At 48.3% G+C, this 13690-nt stretch overlaps 1 protein-coding gene across 1 annotated transcript; it reads left to right on the top strand.

Moving 5' to 3' along the window:
• The first annotated feature begins 483 nt into the window (after window positions 1–483).
• Window positions 484–11631, top strand: LOC119377752 (protein tincar). Its single transcript, XM_037647092.2, has 5 exons — window positions 484–592; window positions 6916–7329; window positions 8532–8806; window positions 9605–10045; window positions 10482–11631. Exons 1-5 carry the CDS (start codon window positions 544–546, stop codon window positions 10626–10628), a joined length of 1326 nt encoding a protein of 441 aa, XP_037503020.1. The 5' UTR covers window positions 484–543; the 3' UTR covers window positions 10629–11631.
• The last annotated feature ends 2059 nt before the right edge of the window (window positions 11632–13690 follow it).

Here is a 13690-nt window from a genome sequence, read left to right as displayed (position 1 = left end):
TCTCGAGTGTGTTGCAGAGCCACGAATTTGCTTCTTTTCTTTCGGGGGGTGGGGGGGGGGGCGAGGTATCGCTTTTGGTATCGCCCCTGGGTATATATAGCCATTGTTCCAGAAATTAACCATTTAGTAATGTGTGCTTAATCTTGCCTCTTATCTCTTCCTAGCCTTCTGGCGCACCGCTCTCTTGAATTTCATCATGCACCAACTAGCCCAGCAACACACTTTATGAGACTAGGTTTTATTGGATTGGGTATAGGACATCATAAAAGTTGGCGTGTAGACATGGACAGAAGAGAAAAGATCAGAAAAATTGCTATTGCATGTTCCGTGTTTAATATGAGCTGCTTTCACGTAAGCCATCCAAGTTTTCACTGAAAAACATGGCCAAGCCGGTCTTCAAACGTCGGGCCTTCGTTCGAGCTTCTCTGGGTGCTCCGCTGGGGAGCGCCGCTGTCCTTTTACCTCCCTTTCCCTCGTCCGTGGTTGCCACTGACCGAGGAAGCAGACGCCGGCGTGCGTGGGGTGCTTCGGGGCATTGTCGACATGTGCGTCGAGGCAGCCGGTCGGCGGCACCAGCGGCAGCTGAAAAACGGTGAGTGCCGATGTTTCTTTTTCCCGTGGGTGTTCTGCGCTCTCGCGCGCGGAGATGGGCGCGTGATATGACCCGGCGCGTCGTTCTGAGATAGACCAGGACTCTTTTGCGGCACCCATTTGGAGCAGCCGTGTCGGTCGCTTGGCTTTGGTTTATATAGAGCCGTGAGGAGATGGCATGGCCGCGGCGAATTGGGCAGATGTTTACAGGCAGTGCTTTACAACACACAGTAGATTAAGCGACGGTTAAAAGACTTTAGCGCACGTCATGCTAAACTTGGCAGTAATAATATCCAAATGAACTGCACAGAACCCTGTTTTGAACGCATTTAATAGTTTTTTGGAAGCCTTAAATAATTGTGAACGCTATGGCGGTATCTAACACGCTTTGCATGAATCTCCGACTGAAACATGTCCTCTTGAAACACGCCCAATAAGAAAAACGAAAATACGACGTCACGTGGAAATTACGCTATCTTGTGCGAAGCATCCGCCGCGGTGGTATAGCGGTTATGGTGCTCGGCTGCTGACCCGAAGGTCGCGGGTTCGATCCCGGCCGCGGCGGTCGCATTTCGATGGAGGCGAAATGGTAGAGGCCCGTGTACTTAGATTTAGGTGCACGTTAAAGAACACCAGATGGTCGAAATTTCCGGAGCCCTCCACTACGGCGTCTCTCATAATCATATCGTGGTTTTGGGACGTAAAACCCCAGATATTATCTTGTGCGAAGCGTTTTACAACTGCAACACTTCCCAACGGACAAAATATTGTGCTCGTGCAAAGCCTAGTGATCCGACTTCCCGGCACCGTTTGAAGTTAAGGCTTCAACGCCTCCGAGTGCTCGTTAACGGAGCGCACTCCGGTATCACAAATCGGCAAGCAGGAGTTACCAGAGTGTTATTTCTGAAGTAAACCCGCTTCAGTGCGTGTGATGAGGTGTAATTACTGCTAAGAGTGCCACCACGTCATCAAAATTCTGTTTAAATTTTTTATCATGTGACACAAGTGGGCTCCCAGAGCCGTTTGTAACGGCTGGTCGAAGATTGTAGAAGTTTGCCGAAAGCAAGAGTAGTGAGTACCGGTTATTTCTTTTCACTCGAAATTTGATTACTTGACTCTCCTCGACTCATGCCACCAAATACAACAAAGTACCTTGGATACAAGAGAAGGTATAGATAGTAGAATTGGATTTGAAGTAAGAATTCTAGCCCGGGTCTCGCCGGCGTCCCGCTGTCCGCTAGCAGGAGTAATCGCGGAAACTATCTGATGTCCCCATCAGAATTATCATAATCACCGTCAGATTTGTTGATGCGGTCGGTCACAATGGCTAACAGCGGAGACTATTCGCTTCATTTTACAAGAACCTAGCCTACCTTACAATTCCGGGGAGATTTGTGAACTGTCCCCAACCAACACCTATCCCATGCTGATTAGATCTGTGGTCTGAGTCGACCCTGAATTGAAGAAACAAAAGTCTTGTGCTGCAGGTTGGAGGTTAACTCGCTTCGAGCGGCAATCACGGAAGCCTTTGCAAGCAGAAAATGTCACCGTGAATCACAAGTAACCTGATAACAATTTCAACACAGCATGCATCAGTTTGGTCACAGTACTTGTAATAAATACAACGTGAAATGTCGTACGGAGTGCACAAAGTGTTAGAGTATAGAGCGCTTTAAAGAGAGTCAGCAGTGAATTACCCATCCTCGAATGCGGATTTCTTGGGCTAGTTGTCCTACGGCAATTATTGGAACCATAACGCTGTAGGTACATGAAAGTTTGGAGTACGTGAAATGTTGGTATTGTGGTTACAGACGCATTTCTTGTGAACATCATTTCAACGGTATCACCTCAATAATCTAATTGCGAAGTGTAGGCTTTGGCGAGTTAGCTGCGCTTCGTTTCTTCATAATGTTGGGATCAAGCCGAGCAGTGAACTTTAGCTATGTAAGTTCAAGCTAGCGTAAACTGCACTGATGTCAGGTCTTTGCTGGTGTGTCTGGCTGCAGGCCGATATGGGATCAATGCCCGATGGTGTTTGAAGTGTAAACACGAGCTTGTTCTTTTGATACTTGAATGGTTGCTCGTATTCCGAATACACCTAGATATTATCTTGTAACGGTACGGATGCATTGCCGAAGCGGAGTTACAGCGACCGTAAAGTACTTTATCTAATTCCCTTCCGCAATGTCGTCTATGTGGTAGACTGCATCCTCGTTGATAAGAAAATCAGAGCATACACTTTACGATTCCACAACGATCATTAATCTGTCTGCCGTTCCTTTCATTCTAGGCCGCTTGAACTGGTGTGGTTTACTGTCGCGTGTACATTGTCGCCTGATTATATACAGAGCTTAAAGTTCAGGCTTCCTGGTCTGAATACATTCAGCTTTACTCATACAATACATCGCGATCGCGGGGATTTGTAATCGACTGGCCCAATTTCCCGCGCCGCTTGTTAATTCACTTCATGCACCGAACTATCGTTGAAAAAAAAAGGAAATCTCTGGATGCATAGAAGATAGGACTAAGAAAACGCGTGGCGCCAGCACCATCGACTTCCGGCTAAGTGTGTTTACTTCCGGTTTAAAGTAGTGCGCTCCGCTCCCACCAACTTTCCTTTGTCCGATATTATCGCAGCTGTTGTGGGGCAAGAAAAATGAGATCTCCCATCACGTATTTGGTCTACGCACTCGTACTCGCGGACACAATAGCTTTATATCGAACGTGGAGAATGACCATGTCTTTGTTAGCGGTCGTCAGCGTGAACAGCTACCAGTTTGAATCAGAGTACCGGGGCCACAGGCGCTGTTCCTGACTGTAGAGAGAATAAACTATTATAAGAGTCATTAGGCCATACAATGTAGTACGTCTGTGTGCAGTCGCTTAACTCACCCTCAACGGCCATTTATAGACAAAGCCAATTACTGACGAAATCTGCTGGCTCTATTGGAACCATTAAAGGCAAATACCTCGAAGGAACCGGTGTGTAGAGATTGAAGATGCGGTGATGACTTTTTTGGGTCGATGCTATAGCAGTGCCGATGTGACACGAATACTACATAAAACGGAACCGGGGCTTTACTTCATGGCAGGTGGAGCTGCGGAGTAAACATCGAACGAATAAAAAGAGAGATTGTGTGGTGTAGATTGCCAGAACCAGGGTTGCCACTGACTTTCGAGTAAATGTCGCCAAACGACAAGCAGAAAGTCGCCAAAAGTCGCCACTTTTTTACGAATTTCGCCAAAAAAGTCGCCATTCTAGATATGTGCGGCATATCCTAGTAATAAGAATTTCCACTGATGTATAGCCCCGTATAGCTCCGTGCAGACGTAACTCCGCTTGGCGTCCCTAGCGGCAAGAAGCGCAGATTTGGCGGGATGCTCTGACGCGCTCGCAATGGGGTGAAGTCGAGGAACTATGCCTTTTACGATGACTACACTTTTCGTGCTTCTCGCGCTTGGCTAGTGACAGAGCGACGGTACGTCCGCGTTATCAACGCGATCAGTCAGCCGCAGGTGGTGGACGATAAGAATAATATAGCATACAACATCGCTCCGCGATTGCACCCCTGCTCGCTTCACGCTCCCGCTGTGACAGCGCGAGGTATTTTCGCGGGCAGTTCGTTTTGTGCCGGTTCCGCTGTTCGTAGGAATACCGAACTCCAGGAATAATTGCTGCATTGTTGGGTGCAATAACCCTTACGGAATTCTCTGGGCACGCGTTTTTACCGGTTTCCATTTAGAACTAATATGATACCGGACGCCACTGTCCCTTTCATATATAATTACTTATATCTACCCACGTCAATCCAGTGCGTTATAATTGAACAGGTAGACATTCTAAAATGTTATATAGCAATTGTTTTCATTGCACACGTCCACCGAGAACAGTATAAAATGCCTGAATAAATAATTTTTTATTGCACGAACACCCGCGTATCCGCCCATCTTCGCTATACGAGCTCGATTAGGGGATACTGCAGCGGTGAATAGGTCGCCAAGCTATTCAGAATAGTTGGAGCTTTGGCGGAACAAATGGCCGGAACACGCGACCAACCCGTCATCTAGCCCCTTCAGAAGCGAAACTTTAGCGAAGCTCTGAAGCATCTAGATCAATCTAAATGAATTGAGTTAGAAGCATCTAGATGAATTGAGGAGATACACACGAGTTACAGGACGTGACATACAGAACGTGCAATTGCTGGTATGTGCACCGGTTTCAAAACTGCCAGAAAAATACAGAGAATAGTTCGCTGCCGCGTTAGCTCGTTGGTGATAAGCTGTGATTGTTTAGTGAGTGAGACGGCCCGCGTTACACGTGCGCAGTTTCGCTCAGCGGGCTCGTCACCTCGGTTGTCTTCCCCTGCGCCATTCATAATGGATTTTATGTCGCCGGGCCTCTCAAGTTCGCCTGAGGATACACGAGGTCTGGCGAAAAGTAGCACATGCGCTAGGCTACGTTCTCTGACAGCTGATAACAATTTGACGTCTTTTGGAAGCAACGGGAGAGAACGCTTCAAGCGAAGCACCAAAACACGGCGCAGTGGCTTGCCGCCGCCTGTGAAATCGTCTGCTCCCCTCCTCCCCCACCCTCCTCCCCAGATAGATCCCGGAGCCAATCTGCTGCCGGCGCTTTGGCGCTGGAGGCAGCGCGCGACTGTGGCGGCTCCTAACGTATGCAACGCCGTATAGCCACTCTGCTCTAGTTGATGTTTCAGGCGCACTATGATGTGCGTACAACAGGCGAACACGTAGTTAGTGGAGAGCAACGGGACTTTGGTTACCCTGTGCGTACCAGAGTTCATCGGCCGAGTCACGCGCAAGATCACAAGATGAAATTGAGACAAGTACTTGTACGATACACCCATTATTGGTATATACGCTGACCGAACCGTCACACTTCACCAAGAAACACTATGACCGCCGCGTCCTTGTATGTATATAGTACATTTTGTATAAATCTGTGATATGTAAAGTGAGCTCTCGCATTTAGAATGGCGTACCATATAGTAAAGTTGAGTCATTTGGTAGGGACTCATAGTGGGAAAAGGTGAGCTTTGCAAGCACGTACCAAGGAGATGAGAACTGGGCAACACCTTTCGTCTGATCCTCTTCTCAAGTGTCCGTGTTTACACGCCTTACCTGTTATCCGGTCGTGTTCTCCTGCATTCATGTTTGGACGCCTTATCTTCCTCAAGGATAGGCGCTGGCTTTTTAGTTACTAAGATTTTGTCCGTGTTAGCTGGGAAACCCAGGCATATGTACCATGTCATCATCATCAGCATTACTTACGCCCTCTGCAGGGCAAAGACGTCTTCGCATGTTTCGTCAATCAATCCGATCATGTGCTTGCTGCCGCCGCGTTATCCCCGCAAACTTCTTAATCTCATCTGCCTGCCTAACTTTCTGTCTCCCCTTCGCGTGCTTGCCTCCTCTTGGAATCCAGTCAGTTACTCTTATACCCTTGTTACGCAGGCATGTTAACCGCAGTTACGACCAACCACGGTTAACCGCGTTGAACCACGGTTAGCGCCAACCACGGTTCGCCGATGTTACACGGCGCACAAGCGTCCTCGGTTAAAGCGGACTTGCTTTGGCGCTGAATGGCTCCGCGTCTGGCGGCAGTCCGGCGTTCAACTCGGCTGTTATTGCCGCGTCCGCTTTCGCATTCTTGAGGTGCTCCGTAGATGACGCAAATTGTTTTCCGAAAGCCTAATCAGGCTTTCCGTGGTTCGTGCAGTCCAATTCATTCGTTTTCACGAACGCTCGCCGGTGTGCATACGTCCTCCATGGAGGTCGCCATTTTCTCGGTTAACTGCCAAACCGAGGTCGCCAAGCTCGGTTTGGTACAACCGCGGTTTCGCATACCGTGTAACAAGGGTATTAATGACCAATGGTTATCTCGGCTACGCTCTACATTGCCTGCCCATACCATTTCTTCTTCTTCTTTTCCACTAAGATGTCCTTGGAATAACAGAGAGCTGAGCTAGTTGGTAAGTATTCATTCTAAAAAGACAGGGCGTGCAAACACGGACACAAGAAGTGTCCTGACTTCTTTCTTGTGTCCGTGTTTGCATGCCCTGTCTTTTTAGAAAGATGTCCTTAACACCCGTTTGCTCCCTGACCCAATCTGCTCTCTTCTTAACTAGCAGGGGCAGTTGGGCGAGTTGGTGCTCTCTGCTTTAGTCTGCTCTCTTCTTGCCCCTTAAGGTTACACCTGTCATTTTCCTTTCCCATGTGCCTTGTATCTATATATGGACCTCGTAGCGGGCCTATGAATGTCGTTATGGGAGACCATCTGTCTAACCACCAGTCTTTCCGCAGGACCCGGGCAGCTCAACACTCTCGGGTCCCTATGGCATTGCGTAGCTGCGCTGGCTTTGAGTGCCGCTGCCGTGGCCCACAGCGTGCGGCGCTTCCCGGAGTTGGCGGCTCTGTCTCCTCCTGTCGAGCTGCTGCACGCTTACGTCGCCCTGGTGGGCGTCGGCGTGCTGCTGCTACCGTTCGTGGCGGCCGCTGCGCTGGTACGCGTCGGCAACCTCGCCAACGACGGCCTGCGACTCGAAGGCGACCACGACGATGAGGAGGATGTCAAGAGGTCGTCGTCGCTGCCGAGGCTCTGTTGGCGACACGGTCCCCCGACCGCGGCCGCACTGCACGCCGCATCGGCGCTGTGCCTGCTGTTGCCGCGGCTCATCGCGAACGCTGCGTGCATCGGTTACGGACTGCGGCCTACCGGTAAGCTTTCATACACTATAACAAATTTTGTGAGGAAAACAGAAAATGCATGGCGAATTTAGTGACATATAAGTTCTGTGCTTGTCTCTTTTCTGTTTTTCATTTCGCTGTAACTTTACATATACTGTCTGTCATTGCTTTTTTGTACTTCTATATAGTTTTTTTGTTCCTGATATCTTTGTAAAAAGCAGGCTTTTTTTATTTGCACACAGTTATTATGTTAATGATTTTTCTGTTATCACATAACAGCGCTCTGGCGGGCGTCGTATTTTTACGTCCAGTCGGGAATCGTGCGCAATTTTTTCATTTACCAATGACGCCATTTCTCAGTAGCCCCTAGTGCGTCATATGTGACTCCGTGAAGTGAAACAGAAACTATGCGACTTTTGAAGGCAATGGTCGGCTTTAACGAAGTACCATTATACTGTTTGATTAACACATTAAGGTTTCTTGGCAGAAAACTGCATAGCGTAAACTGAATTTCCGAGATGCGCGTCGTCACGCAAAGTGTTATTTGTCATAGCAAGTTGATCCCAGTGAATGCTCTGCTTCTTCTCATTTTGTTTCAAGCCGCCCTTGTAGTACATGTCTAATCAAGCAAGGTAGCGTAGCGAAAGGCACGCAAGTGGCAGAATGGCGCACCAAAATCAAAGAGGCGACAGGCGTCATTCCCTCAGTTAGTGAATGACGTAGATGATGTCGCAATACGTATCGGCCAGTTGAAAGGTGTCGTCAAGGCACGTATGTCAAAGATGTGGATCGATGCATCGGCTGAAAAGAAAACCAAGAAGATGGTGGCTTTCGCATTAGAGTCATCTTAGGCGAATGCATAACGGATCAAGTGAGTTTTGTAACGAAGAGAAAGCGAAGCTAGGGTTCGCTCTGCGCGCGCGTGGAAAGAAGAGGAGAGGCCGGAACTGCCGCCCCAGGAAACAGCCGGGTGTCGTGTCCTTTCCTTCCTTATACTCTCTTCTCACTGCTGTCACTTTCGTTATCTTTCGTTTCATAGATTCTTACTTTGAGGTTTTCAGTAAAACGCTTTGTTAAGGAATAAATGTTTCAATCACTTTTCTCCCCTGCCCTTATTGCGCTTAGTTTACATTTGCTTGTTCTTATACCCATTACTTATATCAACGAGCCACAACTGCACTTGTGGAAGCAGTGAAAGTTCCTTTCTAAGTTGCTGTCTTGACGATACGCAGGTGACGTGTGGCGGACAGAGCTGGACGTGGTGATGTCACCACGCGAGCGTCAGACGGCTTTCTTCCCTGAAAACCTGGCCGAGTCTCCGTCCGACGCCGATCCGCCATCAGTAGAGTTTATCAACTATGTCCTGGCGCTTGTGGTCTGCGCACTGCGCTATCCCAGCGTGGCCTGGGACTCCAAGCGCGCGTTCTCTCTCCTCTTCGCCCTCTACCTGGCACTCTGCGCGTTACAGCGGCTACTCCTAATCCCTGCTGCTTCCGTGCTGTACAAGGTACGTAGTTGTTGTGCACTCGGTGGCATTCGTACAGAAGAGTTCGCTTGCAACATTTTGTGCGTACCACTCATTGGGTTGTGAGCACTCCTTGCAAAGATGGTCACCAATCATTGGGAACTCATTGATGGATAAAAAATAACTGGTTTTTATGAGGAGGTTAAAAGACTCATGGACGTATGCAATGGTCTCCCTTTACTCAAGAGTGGATATTGCTCGCTCAGAGCATGGCCACAAATGATGCCGGTGACTAACCTAGAGACGTAGAAAAAAAGGCAGATACACAGACAGGCAGATAGGACATAGAGAGACGGACGCCATTGTATGGGATGTTGCAGACCTGTGCTATTTTAATTAAAAGGAAATTTACGTTTCAATGCTTCCCTTACACTTTGAGAAGTTGTTATGTTGTCCTTACAATTATGATGTGGTCTAGTATCGGAGGGAGGTTCTGCTAGCATTTTTGATTTTGCTGCAATCTATGTTCTTCTTTCGTGTGGCGCTTTCGATTTTCATTTGCATCATTTTCAGTGCTTCTCTCATCTGCTCGCATGCTACTAAAGTGACTTACGCTTCATTGAATATTTTCTATATTGCTCATTGCTTCCCTGACGTACAGGACTCCTGTCTGGTCAGCCTACTTCACTGCCGTTCTCCTCCCCACAGTTCCTTTACTCTTTCAAGATATTGCTAGAAAGAGGTTTACTCCTTGGAGAGTAACCATCTCCTCTTCTTTCCTTGTCCGCGTGCTGCGAAACAGAACTTCCACCATGAGTAACCATCTCGTTTCTTTTTCAGGCCCATGTTGCCGGCGTGGTGCCACCATCGTTGCTGACAGACCCTGCGACAGTTCTGCTACTATTGGTCGCTCACGGGGCGTCGGTCGCCCTGTCGGGACCGGTACTGTACTGTACCGCAACGCTGGACCGGCGGCGCGGTGCCGGTGCCGGCCTACTCCTAGTCCTGCTCGTGCTCGCAGCGCTCTCCGGAGCGCCGCTGGCGCACGACCTCGTGCGCGCATATGCGTCCAGCCGGGACTGCCTAATGGCGGCGGCCGCAGCCGCCGTAACGGTGCAGTGGGTCGTCTGGTCGGCGGCGGCCATGTTGCTGCTGGCGCCGAAAAAGGCGCCTCCGCCGACTTATGGATGCGAGAAGAAGCGCATGGCTGCGGCAGCTCAGCGGCCCAGTGACGACGACTATGCCACGCTGCTGGACGTGTGGCGTCCCGAGCCGGACGAGGTAAATATATTCGGCGTCCGCGTTTACAATCTGAAGAAGGATTACGTAACGGTCATGTAGTTCGTGTAGTTCTCTAATAGGTATCCACGAACTATGATGAATGAACGTGGTTGGTGTTTCAGCAAAGCTGTCTACGGCTAGGCGAAACCACTATTCGTCGCTCCTATGTACGCAAAAGCTCTTAGCACAAATGTGCAGAAGAAATTGGGCAAGCATCACTATAGTCACCACTCGTGAACTAAAGAATTGAACAACTAGACGGCAAATACCAATTAGGAATTCTGGACATGCGTAGCCAATAACTTAGAAAGGCTTGGGCCGGGGCCGCATGTTTCAGCTGCGCTTGTCAGCCACCTGTTCACGCGGAGTGCTTGGGTGTTGATATATTTTTGGACGATGAATAGAAATTTGACCTTATGTTTGTCTGGTTGCGCAGGCTGGTCCTTCGGTGCCCTGGATTTCCCATCATCACCGCCACAGTCAAGAGGAGAGGTTGCTAGGACGTGCCACGGTCACCAGGCTCACCTCGTTCAAGAGCGAGCGCGACTCTTCGCTATACTCTGACTTGTCCCGCGTCTCGTGACCTCCGAAGGGATCCACACGGTAATTTGCCGAGTCACGCTGTCCATCCAGCTGCCCTTTGTGTCAGCATGGACCGACTCAAGCACACAATATGAATTGTGTATTTTGGTGTGCTCTTCTTGAGGACAACTCCCACGCTAGTCTCCACCTTGTGGGTGCTCAGGAACAACAGCCAGTAAAAGAAAGTGGTCATCCATACTCTGACAATCGGAAATACGTGGGTGTGAGAATTGCTTCTTTTACGTCATCGTCAAAGTGTGGTTTGACAGTGTCTATGTCCACCTTGACCTGCGTCTGCTTGCTGCAATGAAATTCATCACTGCATTCGCTTTTGATGATCGTGCTGATGAATATTATTCTGTGCTGATGGAAGCAACCACTTCTTAGAAAGGGAGATCTGACGAATATTATTCGCTGCTGATGGAAGCAACCACTTCTGAGAAAGCGAGGTCTGATGAATATTATTCGGTGCTGATGGAAGCAACCACTTCTGAGAGAAGGAGATGTAAACAGAATACTATGACAAGTGGTGCGTAATTGAAGCGCCCACTTTGCTTTTCTTCCTTTCTCTTGTGACCATTGCTATCATCACATGTCTCTTAGTGTTGTATTTAGTGATAAAAACACAACGACCTAAAGCAGCAGCTCATAGCAACAAATCCGACCATATTATAGCCTACTACATAATTTTATGTGTTATCGTTCATCTTAAGATCAAAAGATGGCGCCACCAGTGCTGCCACACACTTTCAGGTATATTTCAAGTCGTCAGTATACCTTAATCTGTATCTCTTAATTCGTGATTACGAAATGCTTGGTACAGCCAAGTGTTTTTGTGACGATATTTTTTCATATGGTACGCTGTTCCTTCCACTACTCCTAGAGAATAGCGAATGAAGGAATGCGAGCATACATGAAAACTTAATTAAATTTTGTGTAAAATCTAAAAAAAATTACTGAAAAAATCTGGCGGGACTTTTTCTTCAGCATTTGGTTTTGTACGTCTTTTTCTCCGCAGGCAAAATAGTCTGGAATTTTTGTTTCAACATGTTCCTTTCACTTAGCTGGAAGAAAATTTGGTTGTGAGAGATAGCGCGCATATCTTCATCACGCTGCTGCGCTGATGTTGTCTATCTGTTCATCTTCAGTGCCACTCTATAGGAGCCACGTTTGTCATAGCTTCATGATCGTCATTTTTAGTTAGTTGTACAGCTCAGTATAACAAGTTGACTGGCTTCCATGTCGATTGACTTCATGCGTTTGTTGAATGACTTTGTAGCATCTCTCGAATGTTTCTCGTGTTCATTTTGTTGCAGCTGTCGCATCATTGTTTGGTTGTCATACCGAATTTGTCTTGCATTGGCATGACCAGTGTACAAACTACCAATGTACGCGCTTGAAGGCGTGTGCTTGCTCAAAATAAAATTGATCTCATTGTCTGTTTTACTCCAGCTTTGCACCTTTATTCTGTAAAATGAAATATACCACTACATTTACAGATGAACTTGAAAGTTATGTAGGCGATTCTGCATTATGGCCTTGCTTTACACCAACTCTGACGCAATACACAGGCGATAGGAAGAGAAACTACAATTCGGGACACAGCGGCCCTGAACCACTCATTACTCTACGCACCTACACTGCAAGGCACCCTTCACATGATCTAGCAACCAATGTCATATACATGCAAGACTAGCCTGAACTTTATAGCGCCACTGTGCACTGCTTAGTAGGTAGATAGGTAAAACTTATTTTAAGGCGAAATGCTCAGATGCTTCATCAAACGCGAAAATTGGCCGGCGTCCCCCGTCGGCGGCGTCAACACGAGTGATGCAAAAAATTATCCCGTGACGAACTCATCCTATGACGTCATCATGACATCACAGATCGCCATAATCGTGACGTCATCATGATTTCACTGTCACGTCATCACATGTCATCATTGCTTGGTTAAAGGTGCACCCATCCCTGAGGCAGTGAAGAAAGCTTACAATGCCTCCGATCCTAGAGGCAGTGCAAAACCACGTTAGTTGCAGAAATCTTTCGGAGGAGGGCGTGGGAGGTTCAATACGTCCAGAGCCGTCGATGGGGAGAGTCTGGCGAATGGGCGGGGCAGTGACGTCGCGGCGCGGCGATGACGCTGTTCACGTCACCGCCACGCCTTCGCTCCGGCGGCGTCCGCCATATATAGTCTTTCCGCGCGACGGGCGCACGGCTGAGGCTATGTGCGCGCTGTTCATTCGTGAAATCTAGCGCTCCTAAACAAATTGCGAAAGCGAAATTGTGCAAGAACATTGTTAGACAAATTTAATGAAGAATATGGAGTGAATTAGGCGTGTCCAAATCATCGTGAAACTGAGTTGTGCACGCCGATTCGAGTCCACGACGTTCTACGATACACGCTTTTAGAGCGCAGCTCTTAAGGCGTCTGTTCCTGCGCTGTTCGGCATCGCCGTTGGCGTAGTCGGCGTAACCGATAGAGCAAACGAGGACGAAAGACAGCGAACGTGGATTCTGTCGATATCACGAGCCACTGGCCTCTAACATCGCTTTCTTCCTCCGTCATGCGTGCTCGCCCTTCGGTTGGAGCTCGTGCGCATGCAGGGCTGGTGGGTGTGCTGCTACTGTCTCGCTTGTCGTGACGGGGATGCCGATGACGCCTGCAATCCACAGAGTGGCGGCGCGTAGCACTCCAGCACTGGCAGTTTTCTGTGGCAATATGTAACGAATGTTCCAACGCGGATAGCCAGAAATTCAAACACAGTTCGCGTTGCCTCAACACAAAGCTGCGCTCAGAATTCGCATGAGGGAGTATCGTGATCATCGGTGACTTTTCGAGCTATGAAGACCTGTGCGTTTGCGTCTATCTTGCTTTTTTTAAATGCGAAGCATTTCTTAGCGAACTTCTGCGACTTTGAGCGTATCTATCTGTCTATCTATCTATGTAGCCGCCTATGAATTTGTGCTCTCCTGGCCGTTTCGTACATGGGTGTATACCAAAATTGGTATGGCGTAATGTGACTGTATGACAAACGTAAATGACTGGTCATAACATGAAAATCA

This window comes from Rhipicephalus sanguineus, unplaced genomic scaffold, assembly GCF_013339695.2.
Source record: "Rhipicephalus sanguineus isolate Rsan-2018 unplaced genomic scaffold, BIME_Rsan_1.4 Seq563, whole genome shotgun sequence".
Taxonomy (NCBI): Eukaryota; Metazoa; Arthropoda; class Arachnida; order Ixodida; family Ixodidae; genus Rhipicephalus; species Rhipicephalus sanguineus.
Note: the sequence above shows the minus strand (reverse complement) of the source record. Positions and strands in the feature narration are given on the sequence as shown.

Coding starts and splice junctions, on each gene's coding strand:
- LOC119377752 (XM_037647092.2), top strand. CDS start 544: ATGTGCGTCGAGGCAGCCGGTCGGCGGCACCAGCGGCAGCTGAAAAAC. Junction 8,807..9,604: donor CTGCTTCCGTGCTGTACAAG/GTACGTAGTTGT, acceptor TTTCTTTTTCAG/GCCCATGTTGCCGGCGTGGT. Junction 10,046..10,481: donor GGCGTCCCGAGCCGGACGAG/GTAAATATATTC, acceptor CTGGTTGCGCAG/GCTGGTCCTTCGGTGCCCTG.